The sequence below is a fragment of the Aotus nancymaae genome, unplaced genomic scaffold (genome assembly GCF_030222135.1).
Source record: "Aotus nancymaae isolate 86718 unplaced genomic scaffold, 86718_ANA_hifiasm-v0.15.2.pri h1tg000040l, whole genome shotgun sequence".
Taxonomy (NCBI): domain Eukaryota; kingdom Metazoa; phylum Chordata; class Mammalia; order Primates; family Aotidae; genus Aotus; species Aotus nancymaae.
This window is the reverse complement of record NW_026988454.1, coordinates 100,810,366-100,825,673: the sequence shown is the minus strand read 5'-3', so window position 1 is coordinate 100,825,673 and position 15,308 is coordinate 100,810,366. Positions and strand designations below refer to the sequence as shown.

The 15,308-nt window shown below is 33.0% G+C and overlaps 1 protein-coding gene across 1 annotated transcript in view; it reads right to left on the bottom strand.

Moving 5' to 3' along the window:
• Positions 1–15,308, bottom strand: part of EYS (eyes shut homolog) — a 2,025,572-nt gene that overhangs the window by 1,312,406 nt on the left and 697,858 nt on the right. Inside the window, 1 exon segment of the mRNA XM_021676159.2 lies at positions 13,789–13,910. Coding sequence (XP_021531834.2) covers positions 13,789–13,910 — 122 coding nt within the window.

The following is a 15,308-nucleotide window of genomic DNA, read 5'->3' as shown; positions in this document are numbered from 1 at the left end:
TCTCGATTTTTAAAAAGATGGAGTGTTCATATTACACTTTATCTTTTGATTTATGTTCAGAGTACCACTGAATAGGAATTAGCTTTGAAAGAGGTCATCTACGGGCAAAACTTCAACAGGATTGCTACAATGCCTAAACAGAATAATGCACAATATGAAGAGTGATTTAATTAACTGAAACGGTCTCAGTAGAGTGCACTTCTTATCTAGTGAAAACATAAAAAAGATACATAACCACACTATGTCAATTAATCTACTCATATTTCAGGGTGAATATAAGAAATGAGGGAGCATATGAGCTATTTGTGTTAAGATAAATAGATACATAATATATACAGCTTCACTCATTTAAGTCTTAGAACCAGTATTCCCACACAAAAATTAAACTTTGATGTTTCTACTCATAAACAATGACAATTCCAACATAATACTTTTTAAAACACTTACTACAATTTTTAAAATCATTATTTAAAGTTATTCAGATGCTATTATAAAACCCATTTAAAAATTCCTCCTACTTTTTACTTCTGCAACACTAGTATGTGTTAATGAGGTTACTATGAAGACATGCTGATTTTCCAACAGGCGATGAACATTACCTTGGTAATTTTTTTCTGCTAAGTTTTAAGACTCAATTTTGTGGTTATTTCTCCCCATTTTAAATATGGTGAGATAATCTCTTGTGCCTTAGTCCTTAAATGGAAAAGTCATAAAACCAAGAGTCTAAGGAAGACCAGTCATTGTCACAAGTTTTCATGACTTTGTAGCATTTAAACACCAAGCTCTTAAACTGGCATAGAGCATCTTTATTTAGTAAACTGATGAAGCAGCAAAGTAGAACGCTGTCTAAACTGGGTAGAGACTACTCAACTCCAGGAGTCCTGTTTGTATTAGAATACAGCCTGGAACTGTGAGATCTGATTATTCAAAAGAAGCTGAAAATCCTCATTCTTATATGAAATTTGTCCATTATTAAATTTTGAAAAATAATTCAAACTTAAATCGTTGTAGACCAACTAATGAGAGGCAAACTGGACTTCTGAGGCCAGATACAGTCTCTGGGCCTCCAGACAAACTATCCTTCATCGCTCCCTTTCAATCATGTAGAAGCAGAGATGACCCCATAATAGATGGATTCTCACACTGGATGGCTTTTCTTCTAAAGGAGCAGACAGGTTATCAAACTACCAACTGAAAACTAAAAGGTATACGATAATATTTTCCAGATTTTTGTGAAGGATATAATGATGATGACTGTGTCAGTACTAAGATTTGAAATGACTTTTTAAAGATTTTTAATTTTTTTCTGTATATTTCTAAACTGTCTACAAAAGAACATGTATTAATTTTTCACTCAGATTTTAAACTTTTACTAAATAATTATGTACAGAATTTTAAAAGGAAGTTAAACACTCTGCATAGTAATCAATTTTGATGTACAAGAAAAAAGACAATGGCATCATTTGAAAACATGAAAGAATTAGCTAGCTATACATTATTGATAGAAGAGACCATTTTAAATTGTAAATTTATTTATGATGGGTTTGTAATATATCCTACCCGGTAAAGACACCTGAACTTCCTTTGCCTTACAGTGCAGCCTGGGACCTGTCTTCTTGGTGAACTTTTTTCTGTGATATGATCCATATTTCACTCTCATTGCAAAACCAGCTTATTGTAACAGAAATAGAAGTTTCTTTGTTGCTTCTGGAAATTACTGATTTTCAAGGATTTTTGATATTCTGCCTGCATTTAACAAAGTACAAATAACCGTCTTTTTAACATTCAGACAATCTAAAGCCCTTGCTGAAAATCAGACAATGAATACCTATTGGTGCCTCCCTTGATATATATTAATTTTCTGGTATAGTCTTTTGTAAATATTTAGTAATTAGCTCCTGTTTTATGAATATGCAGATGTAGGACAGGCCTTATACAAATAGGTCCTGGTTGTAGCAATTGAACTGATGCAATCACATGTCACTCATGAAAACAAAAGCAGATGCCACTGAAGACCATCTTTGTCAAAATATTTCTACAAGCCTGAGAAAGGTCTTAACCTATACAAATGTTATGACTTTACTCAGGGCTGAAATTTTTTCTTTTTGAACTCAAGTATCAAAAAGAGGATTTGTCAGTTGAATGAATAACGAGAAGTAGCAAATTATTTGGGGATCTGACTAATTAAGCCTATCAGGAAGTACCTTGGGCAATATCATTATTTGTTTAGCAAAACTGTCAGTTCTAGACAACAGGGAAGTAATGCTTTCTTTCAGTTCTTTTTCCTCTATGATATTTTGCTCAACTCCATATTCTAAGCGGCTCTAGAAGAATTCACTTAGAACAATTTTATCTTTTTTTATTGAAATTAAGTCAAATGCTAAGTGAGGTCTAAAAACCTTTAAAAACCTTTTCTTACAAAAAGAAAAATTTCAACAGTCATATATAGTGATTGAAAAATAAATTTCTTTAAAATAAAGTCAGATTTAATTAGGGGTGTTAGATAAATTATTGGACAAAATTAATATGAGTTTCAGATAAAACTTAATTCTTTTACTATACGTATATCCCCACGCAAAATTTGGACATCTGTATTATTGTTTGCTGAATCTGGCAATCTTAGGCTAAATTTATATTCAAGAGCAAGTGTAGAATAAGTATGTTTAAAAGAAAGTTCAGAAGATTTGTATAAAAACTAACAGTGGAAGTTGGCCCCAGCTCTTTAGATTTGACTGTTCTGCCGCAACTGTCCAGCAGTCTGCTCTCCTCAGCTTCTTCTGCTTATCACATTTTCCAGAATCCAGCTATGTTCTGTCACAGCTCCCCATACTCAGATCTCAATTTTTACTGAGACCAAGTTTTGATTCATCATTATCATATGGAAAACTCTATATCAGATAACTTTTTTTTTTTTTTTTGAGACAGAGTCTCACTGTGTCACCCGGGCTGGAGTGCAGTGGCGCGATCTTGGCTCATTGCAACCAACCTCTGCGCCTCCTGGGTGCAAGTGATTCTCCTTCTCAGCGTCCCAAGTAGCTGGGACTACAAGAGCATGCCACCATGCTTGGCTAATTTTTGTATTTTTAGTAGAGATAGGGTTTGATCATATTGGTCAGGCTGGTCTTGAATGCCTAAACTCAGGGGATCTGCCTGCCTTGGCCTCCCAAAGTGCTGGAATTTACAGGTGTGAGCCACCATGCCCAGCCTAAATAACCTTTTTAAAACTGTTCATTCTAGTTCTCAAGATTCAAGCAAATAAAGAGTTCTGCAGGCCTATACTCCCATCCACAAAGGTATACCTTAATTCCCATTATAAGAAAAGAATAATGATTAAAAAAGAATGTAGAGCAAAAAGGAAACTTTTTAAGAAGTTGCCAGACTTATTATTCAAGGAAATATTGTTGCATTTCCTTTGATACATCTATCTTTCTTCTGTAACTTTCATCTCATGTGGCAAATAAAATATACATATACAATTCCTATATAAATAACACATACAATTTCCTGTATCAGTTATCATATAAATATCACTCACAGAAAGGCAAATGGATAGGCAATATAAAATAAATTACACTTCGTTTCAAAGTTTCAACTTGACTCTGCCTTGAATTATCAGAATATCCTTTAAGATGTATATTGTAAAGGCAGTCCTATGCAATTTTTTTTACTAATACCTCATGGTGTTTCCTGCAATATTTCCCAGATACCTACACAAAAATTATAATAAGATTTACTGTGGTTTGTTTCTACCTTTGATTTGTGTTAGGTTCTTCATTCATCCAATTGTCTCTTCTTAGAAACAATTATAAGGGCCACATAACAGTAAGACAAATAAAGAAAAAATTTTAAATGTTTTGCACATTATATTCCTTCACCATTTTATAGTATGAATTTTAAATTTTAGTTTTAGTTAAAACTACTATATTTTAGAAATGTGTTGTCTCAGCATATATATATATGATATATAAGCACATATATATTTTTATATATTTTAAATCAGACCAAAATTCTACTATTACTGATATGTCTATTCCATTTCATTATATTTAAACCCTAAGAAAAACTTTGGAGGCAAATGACAGAAATCTGTTGATTAAGCTAATTAAACTGGCAAACCTTAAGAAGAGAGTACTTTGTTCTCGCTATCCATTAGAACACAGCAAAAGCCAAGTTTCTGATGGTGAAAGTGCAGTAATTGATACTATTTGGGAGAAGTGACTAGAGGTCTATAACCTTAGAAAAAGATTTCAAAAGGTTTGGATTTTGTTATGTTTTATTATCAATATATATGGAATTCTAGTTCTAAATTCCCTTCAACTCCAGTTATTCTGTGACAAGAAGCTTTTACTTGTATTTCAATCTCTGTGGTTAAGTCCTATCACCTGTTAGTGGACCATTTCCTGAATCATTAGATTCCTGTTACACCTGTCAGTGCAAGTTCCATGCAGATGAGCATAGGCTAGGGTGCTGAATGCTACGTATAAAATGCTTAGAAACATAAATCACTGTGGCTACACACAGTCCAATACTTATGCACTATGGCTCTGCAACTGAATTCTCTGTGGAGGACATTAAAAACACTGTCTCAACCTCACCTTCTGTTCACTAAATCAGAATCCCTAAAGGGTGAATCCAAAATATGCATGCAGTTTAGAACTGGCACAGGTGACTCTGAGATATTGTAGAGACTCTGAAATACTGATTTGCTCTTGGAATCCTTATCCTTCCTAGTTTTTTGAGTCCTGTGGGCAGCTAAACTCAAACTGTGATACTTTCAGAGGTACGGCAGATGTAGGGCAGAAAGGGAATCTTGCGGCAGGCATGCAATCAGCAGGCCTGTGCTGTATATTACAGTGTCTCTATGTGAAACTTACTTCACTTCTGTGAACCTTACATTTGTCTCTGTAAAATATATCTTCTATGATATACCAGTGAACTATAAAAGGCATCCGGGAAAGACATATCTCAGAACAAAGTGGGATTTATATTTTCTGAGAAACAAGCTAGTTTTTGATGGTATATATTAATAATAATTTTTAAAATCACAGAATTGGCAATAACACTCTAAACCTATATGTATGTATATATTTATTCATTTACATATTTAATATACCTGTGTTTAATATAGCATATTTAATATACTCATTATATTACATATATTGTGTTTAACATATTATATTTAATATACCCATCCACATTTATATCCATACCAATCCCATTGGATTCTTTTGAGTTTTTGTTTCAGGCTTTTTAAAATATGTAGAGCAAAGTTTGGGTCTTAGGCTTTTACACACAGCAGCTACAAGAAGGGAGATCTTCTTGCTCCAAGAGGGCAAAAAAAGACCAGCAACTTAAACCAGGGGAACTGACCTAAAAGGCTGTGGCACTGATAGGATTTACTTGGAGTTAGCCAGATTAAAGGTTTCATATCTGAAGAGAGAGAAATCAGGCTGAAGTGTTTTTGCTTTGCGTCTATCAGATGCAGAGCATTTCAGCAGAAATGTAGCAATCGCACAGCAAGCCTTAAAAGATGGCCCAAGAGCCTCAGCAACTGAGATCATGTCAAACAAATGCTATCAGCATCTGGCAAATCTCTGGAATCTGGGCATGAGCATAGACTCTGTGAGTTTCATACTCTACGAGAAAATCTAAAAATATTATAGATTCAGATAAATACCTGACCATTCAATTCTTCTTTCTTTCCTTTCTTTCTCCCTAACTCCTTCCCTCCTCCTTTCCCTTTCTCTCTCTTTGTATAGGCAATTGGCAATGTTTCAGGCATTGTCATAACTTAGTCTTGAGGATACAATGATTTCTTTAAAAATATTATAAATAAGGCATAAGCTCATCCTCAGAGAACTGACATTAGTGGTAAAAATAAATAATTAAACCCTGACAAAATACTGTTAACAGTCTTTATAATAGGTATTTTATTTTGTACTTTCTTCAAAGTTTTTATGTAAAAATATAAGCTTATATACTATTATTTGATATGAAAATATATTAAAATCAAAACGCATGGGTCAGTAATTATTTTTAACACAAAAGTGATTGAATTATAGTTTATTTTAGCTTACTTTCATACACCTGAGTGAAATACTATGGCTTGGCAAATCAATATAAGAGCTTTAGCTCAACTCAGAGAAACACTATCTGTACCATGGTTAAATCATTATAATCATCATAATACATGATATACATCTATTAATGCCTTGTATGGGACAGGCATTATGTTATGTATTTAACATAAATATACATGAAGCATTTTACATTTGATTTGTGGAACAATTCCACAGAGTACATGCTATTAATATGTTCATTATTACAATTAACTGACTGAGGCTTAGAAAGGTTAAATGACTTGTTTAAGGTAACACAGCTAACGAGACCAAAGCTGTCTATCCCTAAGGCCCTCTTCTCTTCTATAAGCAGATTTTTGCTTTTAAAAAGCACACTACAAAATTTAACCCTACTGTAGTCAAGATGATGCCACAGATCATTCTCTATCAGTTCAAATCAAGTTTATCAGTTTACAGAAAGAGGATATTTACTGGCTAGCTTTTATATATATAAAAAATATAATATATATGAGAAACATAAAATTATAAATCATATGTTATAATACATCTATATAATGTCATATATCTCATATATAAGAAATGTAATGGATAACAATTATAATAAATATTAGTTATTTTATATACATTTTATATATTACATATTTCTTACATGTAAATTATAATGTATATGATAATTTTATATAATTCACATTTCTTATAAAAAATTTTTATATAAAATATATATTTTATATACACACACACACACTCACACCCACTATAAGACAAGTTTATTGTAGGAAGTAACTGATTTCAGTTCAAAAACTTGATTTCAGAAAGCTGTCAAGTTCTATTTATCATAGGATGGTTGGCAGAAGACTAAAGAAGAGACACACACATACTCTTTTTTATGTAGGTACACAAGTGTACACGCATACTTGCACATATGTTTGTTTACACATGTATCTATCAACTGCAAAATCCTAAATTTCCTATTTTTTACTTTTAATAAACTTCTTACAGACAAATGGGGGGTAGAAATAAATAGAGAGTTAGGACACAATGGAGTTACTTACTGATAGAGATAAAGGGTCTACTACATTTTAAAGGCTATTCACTTAATAAATTGCTGAAATCAATCTGTTCTGAAAGAAAATGTCATTTTATTTCTCTATAATCCTCTCAAATGCATTATATGAACACAATGTATACAACATAGCAGTTTTTGGAACCAGGTTTATATAGTCTTAACTAATTAAAAATGGTATCTATCTAAATGGTATATAAACTGTTTTCTAAGAAAAAAGTTGAATTACTGTAGAATGTAACTATTGACTGATTTCTCAGAAATCAACTGTGAGGCTCAGAGACGAGCCTCATTTTTAGTTGTAAATACCACAAATAATAATGTTAAAGCATTATGTTTGCTTTGAAATAAACTTAAGCTTAATTTGTCTCATAATTCTTTCGAAATAAATTCATTTTTATGCACTTTGGCTAATATTGGAAATGGAAATAGTATTCAATCAGTTCTAAACCATTTTTTAAGCTAGATAATTTCTGGAAACTGCTGACTTTTGTTAGAAAATCTGAAAATGGAAAATTCCTCTCAGTGATCTGTTATGTCCTCCACATTATTTATGAAATTCAATACAGCTTCATGGATTTCTTAAACCTCAAAATTCAGCCATCTGTAAACCTCTCTTCTCTGTAATGAATCTTGGAACAAGAAAAAAGGGAAAATACGTTTGAGCTTCCAGAGGAGACTTCTGAAGTCCAGAGCATTAAAGTGCACATACTTCTTTACTCAGGTGAATCAACAAGTCTCTTTCTCAGGTTTTGTTTACTTTTGTGTGTAATCCTGACAAGTTTAATTATCAGTTTCAGAGCCATCACAGGTTCAAAACAATCATTTAAAAGGAAAGAAACGAGGTTGCTTCAGATAGGCATAGTAGCTATGCTTAAAACTGACAATTGAGGAGGGGAACATATTGAAATAATTATACAGGTCATCACATGAGTGAGCTAAAGTTCTATTTTAGTCTCAGACAGGGAAAAGAACTCCATAATCTAGTTTATTGTAGAAATTACAGAAAGTGGACCCCCATTATAGTTAACAATGGTTATAAATTAACATTAAATTATGCTCAATAAATTCTTAAAGGGAAGATCTGTGTAATGAAAAGTAGAGATCTGAATAATAACTTGTAGGAAGATTTTATTCTATATAAAAGAAGTAGGTTATTTAAAATGGGCATGACCAAAGGACTTTATATTGTGTTACCTAGTCACTGCAGCGCCTCTTTTAACAATAGGTTTGGAAGTTAGCTGATACGTCAAGGTTTAGTTCAAGTTTTGGCTACATGGTAACTACCGATGATGTTGCAACAACAGATTTAATCAACAGACTTAAGTGAACCGTTTGGATATCATTATAATCATTCAGCTATTGATTATTTTTAATACTCTCATAATGATTTGAAACATGATATCGAGCCTCTAAGAGAAGCTATAATTTCATGTATGGATTTTCTGATTAGTAAATGCCAATATAAAGGGAGAGGAACACTTCACTAAGTTATTACAATAGTGAAGAGAAAACCATGTATTATTATCTCCCTCACAAAAGGATTGGAATAAACCGATTTATTCCCTGTGTCTTAAAGACAACAGTATTAAAACAGTTGGTTGGAATCCACAAGAAAATGATACTTACGATAGAAAGATGCCATGAAATATGCTGCTAAAAACAGAGAGGACAAATCAGTTTTATCTTTTTCCAGTTCTTTTCAGATCATTCATTATTTCTTTTTTAAGGTGCTAAATAGTGAATTATCAGCACACATGAAATAGAAATCTCTGTGCTTTATTCAGAGTATCACAGAAATTTAGAGCTACAAAGTTCTATCTAGATACCTAGTTCAATGATTTTCAAGTTGAAGTGCACATCAAAATCACAAGACATTATAAATTATCTAGATGCCTGGACTCACCATCTGAATCAGAATTTTAAGCACGTGTATTTTCAAAAGCAACTCCCTGTTTCAAAACAATGAGTTCAGCTCCTACACTTTATGGAAGAAACTGATAAACAAATTAAAAGGTTTAATAATAGGGACTTGCTTATGCATATTTTGGCACTAAAATAAAATGGAAAGGTATATAGTCCTTAATGTAATAAAATAGAGCAATATATAGTAAACCTGTGTGAAGACTATAAAAATTTTTCATTTTATGATTCCAATAAATTGACTAGTTGTAAATGATAGAACAAATTCACGTCAAAGCTAGGCAATCTTCAAATGCTGTCTCTGCTCACTTAAGAATTTTGTCACATTACTATGTATCTGAGAAAATAATGAAAACTAAATATGCTTTGTCTCTTTTTTGTAAACTACAAAAACTGAATTTTTCCTTTTTCTATGCAGGCACTTTTAGATGGCTCTTTCTGTTTTGAGAATCATGGAATTCTGAAGATCTGTGTCAGATTCTCTGTTAATTTCCATCAAACGTGAATTAAACAAATCTTTATGGAGAGGAAGGGTATAAAAGAAATGAAGGCTTTAGTATTTGGACAGAGAGCAGTTGGATTGATTCCATACTGATGCGGAGTTTGTATTCCTGGAGGGAGAACAGAACCTAGAGGTTTCTGTGGTTCCAACCTGATATGCTGATGTGACAACTGGGACCTGACCACTGAATAACTAAGCATCATACCCTTGAAGGCAAGGGTACAGAGAAGGTCCTGGGAGCCACATTTGGTATGCAAGGATTGAAACTATATCACAGGGTAATATATTTTTGAAAGGAGCATGGAGATATTATACAGGTATTTTAGTAGTAGCCAAAATGAACTGTAGCAAGGGCTATTCCCTATTAATTCTGGATTGATCCACCCCCATTGTTTAATCCCAAGGGAAGGAAATGGGCAACTCTCAAATCACTGACAGGGATTTTCAACCATATGGTGGGTGAAGGTAACGGTAGTTTTATTGTTTTTTTTTAGAACACATATAAATTCAGTTTGTTTTCTGCATCTGAATGTTTAGGGGAAAAGTTAAACCTGTAGTATACATGTATGTGTGATATATATATATTGCATACTTGTTTTTTCCACATTAGTTCTACTGCACTATTTTTGTGTCTCCTGCTGTTATCAAAATTAAGCATTCATTATTCATGTAAGTTACAGATGAAAACAAAAGTAAAATGAGAGGGAAAATACTAAGTTGATCATTTATATTTAAATAACCAAAGAAATAGTTATTTTCAAATATACCTAACAAAGTTACACTAGGGAATATGTCTTACTATACACATTCTTAACATTTGTATTTTATTACATGCTAGGCATTCAAAAAATTATTTTTTTCCTCCTATTGTTTTCTCAGATTTACTGAACCATAAAGAAAAGAATCGAAGAAAACTGGCTCATTGTTACAAAGCACTTCCTACTGTGGATTTGAAGTCTTCTTATTTTCTGCTTTTCATCTAAATTCAACATCATGATGTTGCAATATAACCAAAAGAAAATGCTGTAAATATGAAAATGTTAATTTAAAGCAATACACATACCAGGTTCAAAGAAGATACAAGGCACATGTCAGCAGGATTGCCTGGGTTGATGTGGACAGTCCAACCCATACAACAAACAGGCCAATGACTCTTTAGGCAAATGCGAATGCCATAAATCAAATCGTCTGCCTGTTATTTAAGATTATTAAATATTCTGCCAAAAAATCCTACTCTGTGCCTTTCTAATTTTCTCTTCCACTACAAAGCCTTCAGCATTTTGTGGTTTTCCTTTTACCAATGAGTTAGTAAAAGCAAGTAAATATGAAATGCAAAGAATTATATATGATGTCTATTTCAGGATTTATTTTAAAAACTATGAATTTTAAGCTCTTTTTGTATGACTTAATATCCTTGTACTATTTTATTATTATAGAATGCATTGTTTTCCAATAATATACTATTTACTCACACACAAAAAGGCAATATTTAACAAGACACTTGTGCAATAAAGTGCTAACTCAAAATTAAGTGCTCAACCCTATATATTCCATAGAAAGGACTGGCCTTTTACTGGCTCCTGGGACATAACCTGAGCTTGGAATATCATAACAGATAATAATGTCTTTGATACCTGAGACCTTGCTCTGTGCCAAATAGTTTATGCTAATTTGATGTGATTTATGCTCGCAGCCTTTTTTGTATGTCTGGGGCTTTGGGCCATGCTGCATCAGCTTGGCCACTGCAGGAGCCAGAGACTGATTAGCTAAGGTCAGTTACACAGGTGCTTCATGTCATCATGGTTGACCTACAACGAAAACTGTACACAACAAGGCTTATGTGAACTTCCCTGGTTGGTTACACCTTATAGACGTTGCCCTACATTGTTTCCAAGAAACTATTTTAAGTGCTTTTTATGCAACTCCAATGGGAGAATGCAACTCCAATGGGAGAATACACCTGGAAGACTGTACCTGGTTTCTGTTAGACTTTATCTTATGTGTCTTTCCCTTCACTAACTTTAATCTGTAACTTTTATTGTAATAAACCCTAACAAAAAGTAAAACAGTTTTTCTGAGTTCTTATTATACATTATCAAATCTGAGGGTAGTCTTGAGGTCCCAGACACAATATCTGAAAACTGTGTAGTGCTTTGAAACTTGTTTAATATTTCAAGCAATCTGCAGTCTCCATAAAACCTTCTTTTGGAAGAATATCACCAGTATAGTGACATTTCTGTTCTCAAAGTTGATATATGACTTACAGTTAGGAGTTAGATAATTTCAATAGACACCTGTATGTAAAAATGTATTTAAACCAGTTAATAAAATGAGAACTTTATCTCTTTTTCAACCTTGCTTTTTTCTGCTTTTTTCCCCCATATTCTAACAATTTCTGGAAGTAGAAGTCAAGACATTAAACTGATACTAAAGTTAGTTGGAATGGCTTCTTAGTAGCAATTTATAACATAGACAAATGAGAAAATAATATACTTGGAAGTTCTCTTATTTGGTATAACACAGCATCTAAAATTGTACTCCTTGACTTGTCAAATGACTGGCTCAGTGTCCCGCAGAATATCTGTAGCAGTGTCACGTCTGGAAGTGGAATGTTATGATTACAGGTATGGGGTTCTTTCCTCTGTAATAAACTCATATTATTGCTCAAGTTACTGCTGAAATACCAGCCTAAAATAAAGCTTAATTACATTATGGATGTGTACATTAGATGATTTACCTGCAAGTAAAAGGAGCTCTGACTTAAGCAATATTAAACAAGAGGCCATAAATGATCATATATATTAGGCCCAGAGGTTGGGCAGGCACCTGAGAGGTTCAATCAAGAGTTCCAACAATTGACCAAAGACCATATTTCTTCCATCTGGAAGCTCTGGCTGTTTTCAGGGCACTCATTAGTAACAGACTAATAGTTTATTATATTATTATTGAAATAGTTAATAGTGATAGTCTAACAGACTACACCCCCCATCTTGCTTTAGGGCCTCAAAATGGTAACAGCAAGTACGTAAATCCAGATATTAAAAGGAATGGGAGCATTCACACTTATCTCTTCCTCACATTCTAAGAGGAGGTGAGGAAACCTTTCCTCAGAAAGAGTGTCTCCCTTGCCTCAGAGACCATCATAGTGTCACATGCCCATTTCTAAAGGAATCCCCAAGAGTAGGATGAGATTAACATGACTGACTTAGATAAAGCATCTGACACGGACCAAGACAAAGCATCTAGACAACCACAAATAACTAAAAATTGGCTAGATAACCTCAGGAGCAACTCTGTTTCTGGTCATGGATATGTAAATATGAGTTACAATTATTCCTTTGGTGACTACAGTCCTTGTGAGAAAAACTAGTTTGCCACAAATGTTCCTTTCATTGTAAAAAATGATGTCAGTGCAATGACAGTCAAAATATGTGGTGGCTGTTTGTTTTCTAACTTCAACAAGTATAGTCCTCTTGCAAATATCAGTTATTAGGTAATAAACTATAAGCCTGTATTCTTATTGTAGCATTGACTTGTGTTGTCTGTCATTTATTTTCTGAAGCCAGTCAGTGAGTCCACCTTAGGTAGATATTTTTATGTCAGGCTTTCTGAGAAATGAGGAGCCGGAGGGGATCCCATATCAATTGCCTATAGTGTCACAGATCATTTAAGGCACAATGGCACATGCCTGTGACAAAGACGATGACAAATGAATATGTACTGAAAGGACAACACCGACAGACGGGTGAAGGAAACTGGAAATATGTAATGTGAGATGGAGTTCAGAGTAAAATTTAAGATAATGATAATGAAATATATATGTGAATGTAATACCATGAGTTAGATAAAAATAGGATATATGTGAATGTAATGCCATGTTAGATAAAAATAGATGGCTGTAAGACTCACACAGTGCCTTTCAGAATAATTACTGAAATTTTATGCAAATTCAGTGTTGCCACAAGTTGCGAATCCAATAAGTGAACCATTTGTTGTATAATATTTAAAGTAACCTGTATAGAGTGGAGAACAGAACATGTTTTACTACTTTTAAGTTAAAAAAAAAAGTTTCTTAAGATTCTGTTTTCTAACCTTGTGAAGTAAGCATATATAATACATATACTAACCTATCATACAGACAAAACTTCACTTTATTTGTAGGTGGGGGTTAAATTATATTTGTCCACATTAAGGTATATAAAAGACCAGCAGATACTAACAAGATGCAGTTCTTTGCAGGTAGAATTGTGCTCACAGTCATTCAGGATGTAGTCATCAATGTCCCGTTCACAACTTACTCCAGCACAGTGTGGATTGCATAAGCAGGAAAAGCCATCAACCACTGGAAACAACAGAAAAGAGAAAACTCTTAACGTTCCTTTAACCTTAGTACAGGTAATTAGCCTAAAATTCTATAATCATCTATGTATTTCGCTTTTAACCATAGAAAGTGTGATTATATTTAATAATATATTAAACAGCCCTCTACAATATTTTTCAAAATAACCATCGTATTCAGTTCTATTTAACTTTAAAAATAACTTCAATTATTTGAAATAAGGACAATTACAACAGACATTTGGTAACAGTTTGCAAAGCAACAATGAAAATATCCATTTTTTTTTTGTTCTGTTTTTGGCAGTACACAGTATATATGATAAAAAGGTTACTATTGTATCATTTAATTCTCCCAGGTTGTTTTAGGTTTAATAAACAAGACCTTCACTGTTCAGTTGTTAAAGTTCTATGTATGACAGAATATATTAAAGTGCATTGTGATCTGAAAGTTGATAGTGAGCTACTTACTTAAGCCTTAGTTAAAAAAAGCTTTCACATTTCATCAAAATCTTTTTAAAATCATGATCAAAATTTGTTCTTCATTTTACCATTAATGATGAAAAAGAATGGTGTCTGAAGTATCTCAAGGAAATGGTGACAGTATGAATTGCAGTTGGAGCAGGCACCAATTTATAACTACTTGTCGGCAGTCCCTGAGTTCTTCATTATCCCTGAGATTTACCATGTAATCTGTACTGCCATTATGCCTCTGTGCATGTACCTGCTATTACTCTCATTAAATGCTTAGGTCTTCAGTGGCAACAGTATTTTTAATGCACTGTAAGAAATTTATCTAGCTTCTAGATTTCTGCAGCCATGTTTTGTACAACGTGTAACTAGGGCCTCTAAGGAAAACAAGGCAGTCATACACATCAACAAGAGATAAGTAAAATACACAAGAATATGCAGCTCCTGAGACAGGATTTGACTTCTGTTTTACTTTTTTTTTTTAAATCTAGCACTTAGTTTTTAACCTCTCATTGAATACAAATTAATAAACAGATGTAATTGTAAATGAATTAATGTGATAAAATGGTGTCAGTCTGTGCTTCATTCTGTGTTACACATGGTATTTTGTATTTTAACCACGTATCATACAATATATAATTAAGACATTGTAGAGTGTCATCAATCATAGCAATATTTAAAATTTCACTTATGATTATTATTTTAAGTTTGGATACTGATGTATACTGACAAGTAACAAGCAACTGGAGCCAAATTAACTTTCAGCATTGATGTTACCTGTCCTATGCGGACAAATTATAAATTACATTAAAAACAAATGACAACAAAAGGTAACTTCGAACTAACAAAGTGTCTGGAAACGGATTGGAAAAAAATAAAGTATGCTTTTATTGTCAAGAAATATGTTTCTAACATAGACTAATGTGGACAAGGA